Source organism: Rattus rattus, chromosome 2, assembly GCF_011064425.1.
Source record: "Rattus rattus isolate New Zealand chromosome 2, Rrattus_CSIRO_v1, whole genome shotgun sequence".
NCBI classification, from domain to species: Eukaryota; Metazoa; Chordata; class Mammalia; order Rodentia; family Muridae; genus Rattus; species Rattus rattus.
In genome coordinates, this window is record NC_046155.1 from 197,640,971 (window position 1) to 197,658,745 (window position 17,775).

The window sequence follows — 17,775 nt, forward strand, 5'->3', positions numbered from 1 at the left end:
ACTGTATAGCTGGAGGTGACCTTGAACTTCTGACCCTCCTGCCTTCACCTCCTGAGATCTGGAATTAAAGGTATATGCAACTAAGCTGAAGTTAATGTGGTCTGGGGAACGGACCCCAGGACATTGTGCATGTGAAATGTAAAAACCCCACCAACGGATCCTTTCCCGAGCTACATTCTTAACTCAGTTTTCCCCTACGTATTTGTTAAGGCCTCTCAATCACCTAGTGCTCAGTGTTCTCTCCCTCCCCATCACTGTCCTGGCATAGACTCCTCACTCCACTCGGGGATGCCCGCTGCACTTTGGTGTCTGTGACTTGCGTCATTCAGATCTCCTGGCCCTTAAGCACATTCTCCTGTAGTTGCTGTTGGCCTCGGAGATTTTCCTGGGCATAATAAGAACTTTTACCACACAATCTGGCTTGGGAACCCCGAGATTCCAAATGTTTCCAAATGACACTCAGGTTCATAACTCCTTAGTGAATAAATACATGTTTAACACACATACACACACACACACACACACACACACACACACACACACACACACACACACACACACACACTCCTCACATACCACATTTTTAGCAATGACTATGGCAAAGTTTACCAGGCCACAAACTGAAACTCCCAGGCTCTGGGAATTCCCAGAAGAAAAACAAAAACAGTCTGGTCGAGTTTTAAAAGATGAACATTCTACTGTTGCGTGGCTCTCCGGTGGGCTGTTATTTTCGAATGGTGGGGGTGGGAGGCTATACTATTCTGCTATTTTTCCCCCCAGAGGTTTTCTGTCTAAAGAGTTGTATGATTTATTAAAGCCTTATCATCTGGCAATGAAAACATTGCTTTAAAGCTCACAGCTGTTTTTTCTCAAATCTGACCATAGCAATAAAAGATCACTCTGAATTATTCCAGAAGGGAGACTAGGATCAAGGAGCAATAGAATAACAGAGAAAAGATGCTCAGTTAGGAAAAAGTTCTAAGGGAGTAGGACCCAGCTGCCACTTCGGCTGCACAGGGGACCCTTTGGTCATGGGAAATACTGCCAAGGCCAGAGGGGGAGGTAAGCTTGCGATGAAAGCAGGCTTGACTCTCAGCGCATGTTTGGCTTGGCAGGTCTTTTCCAGCTATACAGTCATTTCGTCAACAGATGATTGGTTAAAAATGATTCTAAGCTGGGCTTGATGTTACAGGTTTGTTCCAGCTACTTGGGAGGTGGAAGTAGGAGCGATTTCAAGTTCAAGGCCTACCTAGGTTAAAGAGCAGGAGTGAATACATGGGGTTTTATCTGAGAATAAACAGTAAAACAACAAAGGCTGCTGGTATACCTCCTGGGTAGAGTGGTTGCCTAATGTTCTTGGGCGCTGATCTCAATTCCTGGTACACCAAAACAGTTATGATGTTGGTGATGATGACCAACCTACTCTCTGCTGTCCAGCCTGTGTTTTGTGGGAGACCTCTACAGCTTTGGTGGGGAGCAACATTATAGTCATATGAGAGGAATGAAAACCTCAACTCTTCCCTACTTAATTGGGTGATCTTATGCTAGCTACATAGACTGGATGGCTCTATGTTCTCATTTGTAAAATGACAGATCAAAGTATTTCACAGACCTTGAGAATTGTCATAAGGGTGACATGAGTTGGGTAAAGAGTTTATAATAATAAGAGCTCAGTGGGGTTGGGGATTTAGCTCAGTGGTAGAGCACTTGCCTAGCAAGCGCAAGGCCCTGAGTTTGGTCCCCAGCCCCGAAAAAAAAAAAAAGAAAAAAAAAAAAAAAGAGCTCAGTGTCAGCTCTTATCATCAGCTTCTAGTCCTTCAGTTCCATCCATGGTCCTGGGTTTAAGAACTGGGGTAGAGAGCCGGAGAGATGGCTCAGCAGTTAAGAGCACTAGCTGCTCTTCCAGAGGTCCTGAGTTCAATTTCCAGCAAACACATGGTGGCTCACAACCATCTGTAATGAGATCTGATGCCCTCTTCTGGTGTGTCTGAAGACAGCGACAGTGTACTCATATGCAATAAATAAACAAACAAACAAACAAACGAATGGATAACTAAGAACTGGGGTAGAATGAAGCTTATATCCATCTTCTAGAATCTATTTATATAAAAGTTAGTATCTAAAATGTATGGGTTTATGCAGTGGTTACAATTCCATTGCAAGGAAGTAAAACACAAGGGGAATTTAAAATCGTAAACAAATTGTGATATGCCTAGCCATGTTTGGTAATCTGTCATAAGCAAGGCAAAGAAATAGTCTGTAAGTTGGAAAGAGTAGGTCTTAAGCCCGGGCATGGAAGGAAAAGGAATTGTCTCAAGGAAAACAATGGTACGTAGATCTGAAGATGAGGGTAAGGGATCTAATATATCCTAGGGACATGGGAGGCCAGTGGTGTGGTAGGGACGGTTGGTGACTGTGTCACTGATGTTAGCATCCCTAGGATATCAGCAGGGAACTCTCCTTTATCAACTCGTCACAGATGAAAGGGTTTGTCTTGGAGACTTGTGTCTATAGCGCAGTGAAGAGCCATCTGTACTTGAGTGGGGTCAAGAGGGAAGGCCAGTTAGGAGCTCAGAGCCTAGACTCTGCAGGAATGCCCTGCAGGAAGCACACATTGCTGGTTAAGGTGGTGGTTCAGCAGTGTGAGGTAGTTCAGCAGTGTGAGTCAGGTGGGGGAGGCGACAAAATGATAATGCCCTTTGTGTTAACTGTGTTCCATCAGCTTCTGCCGTTGAAAGAGTTCTTATCTAGTGCTAATGTCCAAACTGATCTCCTTCTGCCCCACAAAACTTACAGGAATACTTCCAGGGCCTGGAATCGCATGTGATTTTGACTGAAACACTCTTCAGAAAGATTGTTGACTTTGCAGCTATGAAGGAAACTCAGCTGCACTCGGACCGTTTGGCTCAAGCTTCTGCTGTGTTGAAGCAGGCTCACAAGAGAGGGGTGGAGCTTGAGTACATCCTAGAGGTAAGGCCGCCCAAGTCAGTAACTTTCTGACTGTAAAATGGAGCTACCTGGGCTCCCTCATTTGAATTCTATCTCCCTACTATCTTGGGTGGTGGGTTTCCCTTTATAAATTATGTGATACATTGTATTGTGAGCCAGCTGGATGAATCCCAACCCTAGAGAGTATGTGTGAAGATGTTCGCAGACTTGAGCTTCAAGCCAAAAAACTAATTAGGAGCATGAACTATGAGAACTGCATATCCCTGGCTCTATCCATGCAGTTATTCTTGTGATAAGAACTGTCACTGGAATCTTGAAGCCAGAGGACAGCCTGGGAACAAACTTTTATGGTCTATGAAGATTCATTTGTTATAAATAACTACCCAGGGGGCTGGAGAGATGGCTCATCAGGTAAGAGGAGAGGACTTATTGTTCTTATAGAGAACATGGATTTGGTTTCCAGCGACCACGCTGGGAGGCCCATGACTCTCTGTGGACCCCTGTACCCATGTAAGTGTATGCATACATACACAAGCCATCAAAACTTAAAACATGAAACAGTAGCAGCCCAGAAGCTCTGAAACAAAATAATGGAATAAAGGTTCAAGATCCCAGCTGCCCTAAGCAGTGTTCTTAGTCCCATTTAGGAATTTGTTCTCCTGCCCAAGAAATTACCATTCCTTCAGTCTGTTCCCTTGCACCCGCCTACTGGTAAGTGAAGCAATCAAGTATTTATTCATTCAACATTTATCAAGTTGCCACCAGATTCCCAGGCAAGGCAAATGTAAACACGTTCCCAGGACTGCCCTCAGCGAGACCGTGGTCTAGTGAGGAACAAGAACACAGACTTCAGAAGGCAGAATGATGTCTCTACAGGGAACCAGACAGCCCTTTAAATACCAGACCTTATAGAGAATCCGAAAAAAGAAGGATGCCATTTATCAACAGGGCCCAGGCTCTGGAAGGAGAGTTGGCCCCTGGGCCAAATGTAGTCTGTTTTATGTAAAGGCTATTTGGGTATAATAGTTTTATCGATCTGCTTGTTAATTTCCATCTGCCTTCATCCAGTGGGCAGACGAGACCAGTCGCAGTAGATACTAAATCATCCACAAGGCCGAAAACATTTACTATGTGGTTTGCTGTAAAAGGAGTCTGCAAGCTAATGCCCTAGATTCAGAGCACAAATATATGACCCTGAACGCCAAATAGGTAGCCCATAGAGCCTAATTAGCCACAGAGCCTTGTGTAAATTGATGGTAGATTGGTCCTTTGGTTAATAATTAGTTCAGTTGCCCTAAACTGGCCCAGTTCCTTTAATCTTCCCATTTTCCTTAAAAGCTTTAGGAGTTATGTTATATCTCCTTTTCCTTTTTTTAAATTTAATTTTGTTTTAGTTCTTGAGAATTTTAGACACAAATACTATATTTATATCATTTCTGTCCCTTGAACACCTCCTCCACAGATGAACACCAGCTAAACATTCCTGACATTACTTGAGGCAAATTACCTCGCAGTTACTAATTTTGCAGACATGGGGGAATGCTATTCCTTTTGTATGTTGGTTGCTTGGGTTGTTTTCTTTTTCTGAGGCCCATTGTTGCTAATAGCCCAGGCTGTCCTCGAACTTGTGATCTTCTAGCCAGTCTTCTTAGTGCTGGGATTCCATTAATCACTGTTGTGTTTGTAGATGTGGTCCCATCTGGATGAGAATCTCCAGGAGCTCAGCAGACAGCTGGAGATGATAGAAAACAGCATCCCAAGTGTGGGCCTGGTAGAGGAGAGCGAGGACAGACTTGTGGAAAGGACAAGTCTCTACCAGGTCTGGACTCCAAGGGTGTCTGGGGGACACTGTTAATGGCATTTCCTTTAGAAGCTTGCCAATAACTTTTAACAGAATTTAAACAAGTTTGTGATAAACTACATCCAACCCTTTGCTTTTCTTTAAATTTGCTAAAATTCATTGGCACACATAGACCATGTCTGTCTTGTTCATAGTATGTATGTATTTTATTATTGTTTGATGGTTTCATATATTATACAATGAGTTTTAGCCCCAGCCCCACTTGCCCTCTCTTATCTCCTTCCATTTAAGGCTAAAACCTTGTTACTCACAAGGGTTCCTCTATTTTCATGACTTTTGTGTGTGCGTATAACCCACTGGGTTTGATTAGAGTTTCTTATTTAAAAAAGTCTTTCTTGGTCTATACACAACCACTGAGTAGCAGGGGTAGAGGCTTTCTAGACAAGCATGTCACTATGAGGTAGGTTCTTAGCTCTGTGAAATAGATAATAGACAGACAGATAGATGATAGATTATAGATAACAAATGATAGGTACATAGATAGATGATATATAGATGAGAGATATAGATGCTAGATATACGATAGAGATAGATAGAGATGATAGATTATAGATAGATAGATGGATGGATAGATAGATCGATTGATAGACGACAGTAGATAAAGATAATAGATTGATAAATATGATAGACAGATCGGCCGACAGATAGGTGATAAAGTTAAGAGCATAGATGATAGATAGATAGATAGACAGACAGACAGACAAGTGATATATAGATGATAGAAAGATAAAATTAGGTGGTAGAGATAGATGGTAGATAAGCCATAGATGACAGACATCCATGATAGGTTGAGAAAGATGATAAATGGGGAGACAGATAACAGAAAATGGATGATAGACAATAGATTATCAATAGATGACAGATAGATGGCACTTTGGAACTAGTGATCTCATTCAGAAACCTTTCAAGGCATTTTCACCAAACTTCTACCAACCATTTTTTGTACTTTTGATTGATGTCACTGTTTTAGAGATATTTCAGCTTGACAGCTACGAACACATCCAAAGTTCCTAACAAAGCCAAAAGAGAACATCTATATGTTGATAGGTACACTCTCAGGTTCTCGGAGCTGCAGAGTGAGGATCGTTTATGTTTGGGAACAGACAATGCCAACAGTATAGATGTCAGAAGTATTATAATGCTCAGTGGCAAAAGCTGCACTAAGTCAAACTCTTAACCCAGTGTCATCGATTGTTTTAGCATTTAAAATCCAGCCTTAACGAATACCAGCCCAAACTGTATCAAGTGCTAGATGACGGGAAGCGGCTTATGATGTCTGTCAGCTGTTCAGAACTTGAAAGTCAGCTAAATCAGCTGGGAGAGCGCTGGCTCGGTAATACAAACAAAGTATCCAAGGAACTGCACAGACTGGAGACCATACTGAAACACTGGACCAGGTAATGGGATGAGTGTTTGGTATGGGTTTTGATAAGTTCTGTGGTGTATTACTAACACTAGTAGATACTAGGCTTGGAAAAGAGCTGCGTATTTAGACAGAGGCATAGTTTAGAGAACAAAGACAACCAGAGGATCCCAATGAGATTCTTGCTAAAGCTGGCAAGGAGAACAGTGCCCAATGCAGATGACACTGTGCTTCCCCACCCCCACCCCCCATTCCTTGTCTAGGTGCTGCGAAGCTTTAGAGACAGGGGAAATGCTGAGTAAGGCATTCCTCCTCAAGGGCCATGGGGGATATGTTAGGTTCTCATTGTTGTGAGTGACAGGTGGAACAAACAACTTATCAGAAGGAATATTTCTCTTGGTTCACTTTTCAGAGGTTTCAGACCAAGGTAAGCCCAGTCTATTATTGTTTTAGGTCCTGGAGCAGAATAGTGTAGTGGCAAAAACAGATGACAGAAGTGACAGCTCACCTTCTAGCTGCCAGGAACACTGTGTGTGTGTGCCTGTGTGTATGTATGTGGTGTGCATGATGTATGTGTGTGTGTGCATGATGTATGTGTGTGTGCATATGTTTGAACATGTCAGAGACATAGCACGCTTAAAGGATAGCTCCGTATGACTTCCTTCCTCTTGCTAGTATCCACTCTAATTCTTATAGATTTCTAATACTTTCCCACATAGTGCCACCAACTGGGGACCAAGCCTTTAACACATATCCCTGGAGCAATATCTCACACTGAAATCCTAATGGAAGTATTCAAGGGAGGCAGTTATTAGAATTTTATTGAATGAAGTACTGTTTATTTCAAACTCCTTTATTTTCAAACATGATCCAATACTTCTTAACAGCATCAATGCAAGGAGAGAGAGAGAGAGAGAGAGAGAGAGAGAGAGAGAGAGTCTTAGTTTTCAGCTTAGCTATAGGGGTGCTAAATCCAGAACTGACTTAAGCTATAAATATTAAAAGAAAAGCAAAGGCATCAACCTTATACACTTTTCCCCCAAGCCTTTTGGGGTTCTTGTTCTAACTGGCAACAGACAGCAGAGATGGACTATTTCACTAATCGACTCTTTAATGTGCTTAAAGGTATCAGAGTGAAGCTGCCGATCTGATTCACTGGCTAGAGTCTGCAAAGGACAGGCTGGCATTTTGGACTCAGCAGTCTGTGACGGTCCCACAAGAACTGGAAATGGTCCGGGATCATCTCAATGCTTTCCTGGTAAGTAGGAGGTGCTAAGGCATTTGGATCTCATTTTGCTTCTCCGGCCAGACTCATGGATCAGTGTAAAGGAAGCCAGCTATCAGCAAACACAGGAAAGAAGCCAGTCTGCCATTGGTGGGTCTGAGGCTGACTTTGTATCTGGTATTAATGTAAACGAGTAGGCCCCAGGTTGCCTTTCAGGTGATGTTCAGGTGATGGGTTAACACGAATGTAAAGTGGCAGTGCCTTTGACTGTCCCCAGAGAGCTCCACAGGACAGAGCCTTCGGTACGTGGAAGTCATTGCACTGAACTCCAGATTGGTCTCTGTCCTTAAAGGAAAAGCTCCGCTATTCAGCGCTAAACTGAACATTGCCACTTTCTTTTTTTAAAGGAGTTCTCTAAAGAAGTAGATGCCAAATCTTCCCTCAAGTCTTCGGTCACAAGCACAGGAAATCAGCTTCTTCGATTAAAGAAAGTGGACACAGCTGCCCTGCGTGCTGAGCTGTCCCGCATGGACAGCCAGTGGACTGACCTACTGGCAGGCATTCCTGCCGTGCAGGAGAAGCTCCATCAGGTACCGAGAGAGGGCTGGCTCATTTGTCAAAGTTGATTTCTAGCATAGAAATCTAAACCATGTCTACAAGTCCCAATTCAGATGACATTTTTCCCTAAAGCAGGCGCTCGCGCTCTCTCTCTCTCTCTCTCTCTCTCTCTCTCTCTCTCTCTCTCTCTCTCTCTCTCTGTCTTTCTCTGTCTCTGTCTCTTTGTCTGTCTCTGTGTGTGTGTGTCTCTCTCTCTATCTCTGTCTCTCTGTCTCTCCCTCTTCCTCTCTCCCTCTCTCTTTCTCTCCCTCTCTCCCTCTCTCCTTTCCCTCTCCTTTTCTCCCTCTCCCTCTCTCCCTCCCTCTCTCCCTCCCCCTCTCCCTCTCTGTATGTATTGGAAACTTGACTTGAAAACAACGTTGACCCTGTTTAAACTGACATTTTGTGGGGCAAACCTAGGCACCTCCCAAAGTTGTGAAGATCTATAACATCTCTAAAAGACCTGCATTCCTTACATTAAGGAAGAAACTGGATTTTACTCGATATAAGGGCAGTCACACATCATTTACAGCAGGGATATGTTCTGATAACTAAGTCCTTGGTCCATTTTGCCATTGTTCAAACATCAGTGCATACCTACCACAAACTGCGGGATCAGCACAGGCTCCTTAGCTTATGATAAGCTTATGGGTCCTCCACTGTATTCGGGGCATCACAATGGGACATTGTTATTCAGCTAATGATTGTATTCTGATGACTGATAAGTCTAACTTTCCTGGAACTCTAGAACAGTTTAATCTTTTTGTCTCTTCAACATTCATCACTGTGAACCAGGTATGATAGGTGTTTTAAATGCACATGCCATTTCTCTTCAATAGCTGTACATTTGTAGGAGAGTGGAGCAAGCCCGTCTTTCTCTCCTTTTAGAGCCTAATAGAACTGGGTCCTATATATTTAATTTTATGTACATTTGGAGACAGAGTCTCAATCTTGTAGCTCCTGGTAGTCTTGAGTTTGTGGTAATCCTCCTGCCTCAGCTTTTGAAAGGGCTGGAGCTATAGGCACAACCTGCTGCATTCCGGGCAATTTATATTTATACGTATTTAAATGGTTGCTTTGTTTCTGAGAATCATTGTAATCATGACGAGCATAATTGCTTGACATATGAAGTCAAATTCAGAATCCTGAGTATATCTTAAATACTTGGGAAATTAGCTTTCAGGGATAAAGTCAGAGCGCCAGAGAGCAGAGCAAATGATGGCTTGCCTGCTGTGTGGTGCTTTCTTTTCTTTTTCTGTTAGCATTCCCGAGTCACAATGCACAGAGATTTTACAAGATAATTAACAAAATACATCTGCTGAGTGTTTTGTAGTTAAATTCCCCCCCTCCAAACTCATAAAACTAGCTGTAAAGTAAGAATATGTTTTCTTGCTAGTGTTTTGATTAATGAGGTAATATTTATGCAGTGTTTATGGTATGAGATACCAAGGGAGCATCAGGTCACGGTATTACTATGTTTTCCTGAGGTTTCAAGCTTCAGAAATCTGAAAAAATAAAAAGCACTGTTATTTCTCTTGGTAGATCAGTAGAACTCTGCATCGGGTTCTTCCGGTAACACAGCTGTTCTCAGTGTAGGTCATGACCTCTTTGGGGGTGCTGGTCAAACAACCCTTTCACAAGGGTCACCTCCCTCAGACCATTGGAAAACACAGATATTTACATTACAGATCATAACAGCAGTAAAATTACAGTTATGAAGTAGCAGGGAAAATAGGTCACCACCACATGAGGAACTGTATTAAAGGGTCACAGCATTAGGAAGGTTGAGGACCACTGTGTTAACAGGAGTCACATCTGGACCTTAATGTTTCGGGCTCATCCTGTGTCCTCTTTCACAGCTCCAGATGGACAAGCTGCCTTCCCGCCATGCTATTTCTGAGGTCATGAGTTGGATCTCCCTCATGGAAAGTGTCATCCTGAAGGATGAAGAGGACATAAGAAATGCCATCGGTTACAAGGCAATCTACGAATACCTGCAGAAATACAAGGTAACGGACACTTTGAGTTTCTCATTTTCATCCACTTCGACTTTTATTTGAAGAAGCTCAGAAATGCAAACCAGGGCTTTGAACATATAATCCCACACACAGTAAACCGACAGAGACATTCAGGTTAAGAACACAGAAATAGGAAGTACAGATGCAGTGTGCTGGTTATTTTTATCTTGCTGCGACGAAATGTCCCAACTACGGTATCTTAGGAAAGAAAGGGTTTACCCTGGCTAATAATTCCAGTGGAGATACAGTGTGTAATGGAGGGAAGGCCTGGCAACAGGAGCCTGGTCAACCTCATTCCATCTGCATGCAGGAAGCAGAGAGATGGAGAGCAGAAAGTGAGACCAGGCTAGAAAGCCTCATAGCCTGCCCCTGGTTATATACTTCCTCTAGGCTCCCCAGTGAGGCTCCACTTATCCAGAACAGAGGAGCAAGTGCCCAAACACCTGGACCTATGGGGAGCATTACCCACTCAAACTCTGACATATTAAAAAATAATTATTCACCCATTTCTACATATCATGCATGTGCCATTTATATTATAGCTACTATTTATATTTGTGTAATGTGATTTTTAAAGATTTATTTATTTATTAATAACGCAGCAGTCTGTCTGCACCTACACCTGTGTACCAGAAGAGGGCATCAGTACAGATGTTTGTGAGCCACCATGTGGTTGCTGGGAATAGACTCAGACCTTTAGAAGAACAGCCAGTGCTCTTAAACTCTAGTCATGTCTCCAGCCCCTTGTGTAATTTTGTAAACATACATGAATACGTAATCCAGCCCCTAACATGGCAGGTCATGTAAAGAAGCAGAGATTGTGTCATGTGGGTGAAGTCATGGGAGCGGTAACAGTCGCGTGCAGGTCCTTAAGGCTCTCCAACTCCTGGAAACATGCTAAGCCTTCAACGCATGGAAGCTTCTCACCTGAGCCTCTTGCCTCTCCTTCAGGGTTTCAAGATAGATCTTAACTGCAAGCAGCTGACGGCGGACTTTGTGAACCAGTCGGTGCTCCAGATCAGCAGTCAGGATGTGGAGAGCAAGCGCAGCGACAAGACGGATTTTGCTGAGCAGCTTGGTGCAATGAATAAAAGTTGGCAGCTCTTGCAAGGTCGAGTGGGTGAGAAGGTGAGCTGGGGAGCCTATTCTGAGCCTGAGGAGGACCCTGAGCAGGCCAAGGCTGGCAGGAAACCATTGCACAAGGGGTGTGGCTAGATGAAGCACGAGGGAGCTTCCCACAGCCCCTGAAAGTGACCTAGCTCTCTCTCTCTCTCTCTCTCTCTCTCTCTCTCTCTCTATATATATATATATATATATATATATATATATATGCATACATACATAACAGACTGTATTCCAAGAATTTCATTTACCGTGCAGGGCTTTGCAAGGCCGTATTCGTACAAGTATGCAATGCCCTTTGAGGCTAATCCTTCCCACAGCCCTACTGCTTCCCAAGAACTCTTACCACATAGGAAATTGTAGTGCGTAATTTTTGTGCCAATGATCGGACTTTCAGGCAAAAACTCTGAATTTTGCATCCTTCTATTTGTTCAGATCCAGATGTTGGAGGGCTTGTTGGAGTCGTGGTCAGAGTACGAGAACAGCGTACAGTCTCTGAAAGCTTGGTTCGCAAACCAGGAGAGAAAGCTGGAAGAGCATCATCAAATCGGTGACCAGAATTCTGTTCAGAATGCTCTGAAGGACTGTCAGGTAATGCGCCCATGTGGCACGTGGGAGCCGCCTCACACCTGTTGACCCGTGTGGAGGGGTCACTGGTTCCAAGGGTTCTGAGCTAACTCTGTGATAACTGCACCTGCTGATTCATGCCTTTCATGACACGAGCTGACCGGGTAGTCTTGACATTGTTCTTTGTTTGACTTTGAGTTGAGTCTTACTATATAGCCAGTGCTGATTTTAAACCCGGAGCACTCCAGCCTCAGTCTTCTTAGTATAAGAGTACAATTATGTACCATAATGCCTTGTTGGGCTTTTTGGTTGGTTGTTTGGGTTTGTTCTCTCCCAATTCTATGAAGTCTTCATCCTGTTTTTAAAGTTTCGAGATTATAGAAAGGATCAGATATACACATAAGTAGGCCAAGATGCATGAATGCCATATACTGATCTTGAGACCTAATACCAATATATTAGATATATTTGGACATTTGCTCAATTTTTTTTCTTTAAGATGTCAATAAGGGGACTGAGGACATAGCTCCCAGGGTAAAGTGCTTGCCATGTGAATGTGAGGATCCAGATGGATTTCCCAGAACCCATGTCAAATCAGGTTGGGTGTGATGGCTTATCTGTAATGCTAGCCCTCAGGAGATGGCGTCAGGGGTCTCCAGAGCAAGCTGCTTCGCTACAGTAGCTGAATCCGCAGTCTCTGGGCTCCTGTGAGGGACCTTACTCAGTATATAAGATAGAGGAAAATCAGGAAGAAACTGGACATTGACTTCCAACCCTCAAACACATGCATAAGCACATACCTGTGCAACCACACACTCAATGTACACACACATGCAACCACCCCGCACACACCAGATGTCAGTGAACTCCCCACACAGTACAATTTTGTTCCTATATACTATTCACACAATCTCTGAGAAATTGTTTATGGTGACATAATAAACTTCAAAGATTAATGATTTCTTCATGTTTTTTTTATGCTTAATCCATAATCATCATACCTTCTCAATTACATTTTTATTTATATATATTTTTAGACAAGGACTCACTGCGCAGTCCCAACTGGCCTGGAACTTGCTAGGTAGACCAAGCCTGGCCTTGAACTCATAGAGATCAGCCTGAATTCCTCTTAGTTATCCTTTAAATGCTTCGTTCAATTTATTCAATAAGATGAAGTGCCTACCAGGTTCATTTGCTTGTAAGAGTTCTTTAGTGTGTCTTGAGTGTATTCTGATGCTCTCAACCAGTTAAACCATGCCTTGGCTGGGCACAGCCTGAAAGTGTTTCTTAACTTGCTATTACCATGGAGTTTTTGTTCAAATCCTGTTCTACCTGGGCCTAGGAGTCTCATAGGTGACAATGTTCCTTCCTTTTGTGTCCCAGCAGGAAGCTCATACTGGCTGTTCAGCTACCATTAGTGACGAAGATCCGGGGTTCAGACAGATTGCCAGGTTACAGGTTTGCCAGTGTCAGGGATACATAGCACTTCAGTATTTCCTTGGGGGTTCTTTGGTACTCCCAGGAAACGTTTTAACAACTAAGTCTATACTAATAATCACTTTAAAATCACGCCCTGGATTTGATCCTTAGAACCCTAAAACCAGCTGTGGTAATGCATACCTGTAATCTCAGAAGTTCAGGGTTATCCTTGGCTACATAATGATATGAAGGCCAGCCTGGGCTACCTGAGACTTTCAAAACAAAGTAAAAACTATCAAATAAAATAAAAGCAAGCCTAAATTTGATCTATGTGGCCAACCAGCCCTGTCTCTTCTTTGGAAAGAACCTGCATATACTTTTGTCCACCAGCATGCACTACAGCTTTTCCACGGTATGTCATAAGAACAAGTCTCCTGTGAGAAGTCTCCCTACAGGAAGCCCCTTCCTTCAACTCTTGCTTTTCCATCTTTAAATTTCAAACAGTAATAATTTCCCCTTAAAGAAGCCTGATTTCTGTTTAGGATACTTGTAATGGGGACCGTGTCTTTAAGTCCTGTCAGGAAACCTTATAGTTCAGAAAAGGAAGGCCAAGTGGTGGTCCAAGAAAGATTGCAGTTTTGGATTTGAACCTGTATGAAATTATTATGTTTTCATTTGTTCATGTTGTATTTAAAGGAAGATTCTCATGTAATTCAATATGGCCTCCAAACTCAATATGTAGCCAAGGCTAACCTTGAACTCATGATCCTCTTGTCTCTGCCTCCCAAGTGCTGGGATTACATGAGTACACCCACTGTGTCCAGTGAGAAAAACTTTTAAATAACATTTTGTTTGAATGCCTCCCATCAGAAGATGGATGTAAAAAGGACTGGAACCCAACATGCCCGTCATCCAGTGAGAGTCACTGGACTTTGTGTCTGCTTGGAGGCCAGAGATACTTCCAATTTAGACCATACATTCTAAAATCTGGAAAGTAAGCCAGCATTTCAAAAGTTCCCTTTTTAAGGTTGAAAAGTGATAGTTTTGCTGAGTCCTCAAAGTTAAAATATTTCTATTAATTTCAAAAGGCAACCCCTAAATGTTAATGTCAACAAGACGAGTGCCCCCAGTCTCACGGTCAGGGTCACTTCATAGTGAAAGGCTGCTCATTGGCATCTTCCTGGGCTTTGGTTCCATCTCCACATTCATAGTGTACCTTCTTCTGTTTGCCTTTAGTCTCTTGTTTTCTCTTCCTTTGAGGATTTATCTTACTGTGTGTGTGTGTGTGTGTGTGTGTGTGTGTGTGTGTGTGTGTGTGTGTGTGTGTGACATACACAAGTGCACCTGTACATGTGCATGTGTGTGTGTGTGTACATGGGTGTGTGTGGTTGGAAGGGGGCACTGCTTCCCCTGGGCCTGGAGTTAAGTGTTTGGGAGCAGCGTCCAGTGAGTGCTGGGAACTGAACTCCAGTCTTCCGGAACAGCATTCTTAGTGACTGAGCCACCTCTCCAACCCCATTCTCTCTTTCTCATTAGTTTTTTTCTTTCTATTTAATGGTCTTTTTCTAATTTGTTTCTAGTCCTATGTATGTCTTCTTTTTAATAGAGAAACACATCGATGCCTGAAAAGATACTACAGAAGTTCAGCCAAATTTTATTTCTCATGGGACATAAGTCTTAGGCTCCCAGAGGGTCACTTCGGGCAGTGTCAGAGACAAAGCTTACATTGTGGTCTAAAGAACTCTATGCTGATGCCAATTCATGATTTAAAAGAAAAGCAATTTCTTTCAAAACTAAAGAGCCAATGAGAAGCCCACCCACTTATTTTGGGACATCATATATAACTCACAACAACCTAACTGACAGCCCTAATTGGCAATCTACCAACCTTGATAAAATTTATTGTCATTTTTGAGAAATTATTTCTTTGGCCCAGAGCATGAAATTGTAGCCAGTGTCCTTAAATCAGTGGCTGGCTGCATTCAGGTTTTGTTTTGTTTAAAAATGCTTGACTATTTTCCCAGTCTCTTTTAGAGGTGATTTATTGATTGAATGCAATACTAGAACTGATATTTGTGAATTAATCCAAGTTGAGAATAATTTACAACTACAGAAATATTACGATTGGCCTTTGCCTCCATTGATCAGAACCAGCACATTTAGAAAAATTATTAATGAAAGGAAAGGCACACACACCTTTACTTTGCACAGAAATATACTGAAATGCTGGTTCCACTCTTGGGTTTCACGGTTGCACATACTTGTGCCCAGGTGCCCAGGTGCCCAGGTGCCGGCAGCTCTTACAAGATGTGTCAGCCATGCCTCATCCATTTAGTGTTGCTTTCTGAGAAGGTTTAGCACTGTGGATGAATGAATATATATATTTAATTCTAATGCTTAAATTTTAGGATTTATAGGAAGAATGACTATGGGTCTCTTTTATATACTAAAATATAAGTAAATATAAATATATCTTATTATAAATAAGATAAATTATACACTGAACAGTAAATATGAATTGAGATGATCACATATGGTTACTTATTCCTTAGGCAAAATTCAGAAATATCTAAAAACATAAAGTTAACTGTGTTTTCTGTACTGAATAAAGAAACTGGTACCTCAGTAATCATTAGATTCTTTTCAGAGATTATCGAAGCTGTCAAAACAGTGACAAAAATTAGAAATGAGATAATGACATGAAGCAAAAATCATTTCTTTAAGCTAACAAATGAATTTCTGATTAATGCACTATGACAAAATTAGCTCCATTATAATTCAGGATAATTCTTGGCAGCATGGCAGATTACCAAGTAACTGAGTATGATGTAGCTAGTTTAGACAGCTTAAAGACTATTTTATATATATTTATTTTAATTTTATTCCTTTGGGACAAACATAAGACATATTATTGTTCTCATTTTATAAATTAAAGAGAGGGGGAGGAGAGGGGGGGCAGCGCTTGAGGGCTGGGATTGGAGTTCAGTTAAAGAAGTACTTTTTTTAGCATTCACAAAGCCCTAAGTTTGATTCCTAGTACTTCATACGTTGGAATTTGTGGCATTAGTCTGTAATCCCAGAATTTAGGACGTAGAGCCAGGAAGGATCAGAAAGATGTGTTATCTGTGGCTACATGGTGAGTTCAAGGCCAGTATGGTATGCTTGACATCTTATCTTTAAAAAAAATATGTTGAATCACAGCAGAAACAAAAATTAATAATTTCAAAAGAAGCACAACACATAAACACTTCACCAACAGCTACTCAACTACAATTTTTTAATCCATATTTAAATCATTGAGCTGGTAAATAGTTTGCTGTACGAGTATTAAGGACCTGAGTTTGGATCCCAGCATCCACATAGAAGTCGGATGTGATGGTGTCCGGAATCCCAGCAGTAGGAAAGCAGAGACGGGGGATCCCTGGGGTTTGCTGGGTAAATAAACTTTGAAACCTGTGTCTGAGCATTTCACTTGTGTGCATATCTGTATGCCCACCATGTGCTGACCTGGTGCTGGTATTGAGGAGGCGTCAGATGTGAGGAGGCAGGAGAAAAGGGGTTTCAGACCGTTGTGAACCACAGTGTGAGTGCCGAGACTTGAACCCAGATCCTCTGGAAGAACAGCCAGTGCTCCTAAGTGCAGACCATCACCCCAGACCTCCTACAGAGTATGATTTCAGGATGAGCTCTATGCCTTGGCCATTTTCCTTTTGTGAGCATTCTATTCTAGCAGTTACAAAAGCACCTTCCAAAGAAAAATGAGGATTTAAGATAGGAAGAAACCTGTAGCCTTTCAGAATCACGTAGAGCATTGGAAACAGAGAAGCTAATACTTATTCTTGTCCTTCTTTCCCATTTGAAGAAATTGAGACTTACTAAAAGTTCTCCACTTTCCCAGAGTGACAAAGTCAAGGAACAGCAAAGCCATGTCTGAACCTCAGGTGCTATCTGTCACAGGCGAGGCTATGTGATTTTTTAGAAAAACGACATGTTTGGGTTTAAGAATATAATCACATTGCAATTTTGGATATGTATTTCTTTCCTTACAGCTTTTTGAAAAAGATATATAATGACATTTCTTTATCTGTGAAATAACCAGTTTTTATATTTTTCAGGGTATGCTAATTTACTATGGATAAAAGACTCTTTTTTTAACATTTAAGTATAGGAAGAAGTATCACTGTACAGACCCTCTTTTGAGAATGGTCATCTTTTTGGATTAGGCTGGGGTTTTAGTACATGAAACTATAATGACTCAATTTCAGTGCACCCCAGAGTTCCATAATAGAACAATTTAAAATAACTATATATATTTTTTAATCTTTCAGGAACTGGAAGATTTGATTAAAGCAAAAGAAAAGGAGGTAGAGAAAATTGAGCAGAATGGACTCGCATTGATTCAGAACAAGAGGGAGGAGGTCTCTTGCAGTGTCCTGAACACACTTTGGGAACTCAGGCAGACCTGGGCCAGCTTAGAGCGCACGGTAAGCCTACTCCTGGGACTCAACTCTTGGCTCTCTGAAACTTGGGGTTGATATTTGCCGAAAAGCCACTGAGTAAATAGTTATCAATTCTCTACATCACCTTTTGGTACTGTTGAGTCTGTATCATCAATGTCTTTCAATTTCTAGTGTTAATAAAAAGTATTATAAAC

The 17,775-nt window shown here is 42.0% G+C and overlaps 1 protein-coding gene across 1 annotated transcript in view; it reads left to right on the forward strand.

Annotated features, from left to right (window-relative positions):
• The window catches only part of LOC116893526 (nesprin-1-like), a 136,239-nt gene that overhangs the window by 60,589 nt on the left and 57,875 nt on the right, over positions 1 to 17,775 (forward strand). The window contains 9 exon segments of the mRNA XM_032895251.1: positions 2,797 to 2,970; positions 4,637 to 4,768; positions 6,011 to 6,207; positions 7,299 to 7,431; positions 7,806 to 7,988; positions 9,855 to 10,004; positions 10,965 to 11,141; positions 11,571 to 11,726; positions 17,450 to 17,605. Coding sequence (XP_032751142.1) covers positions 2,797 to 2,970; positions 4,637 to 4,768; positions 6,011 to 6,207; positions 7,299 to 7,431; positions 7,806 to 7,988; positions 9,855 to 10,004; positions 10,965 to 11,141; positions 11,571 to 11,726; positions 17,450 to 17,605 — 1,458 coding nt within the window.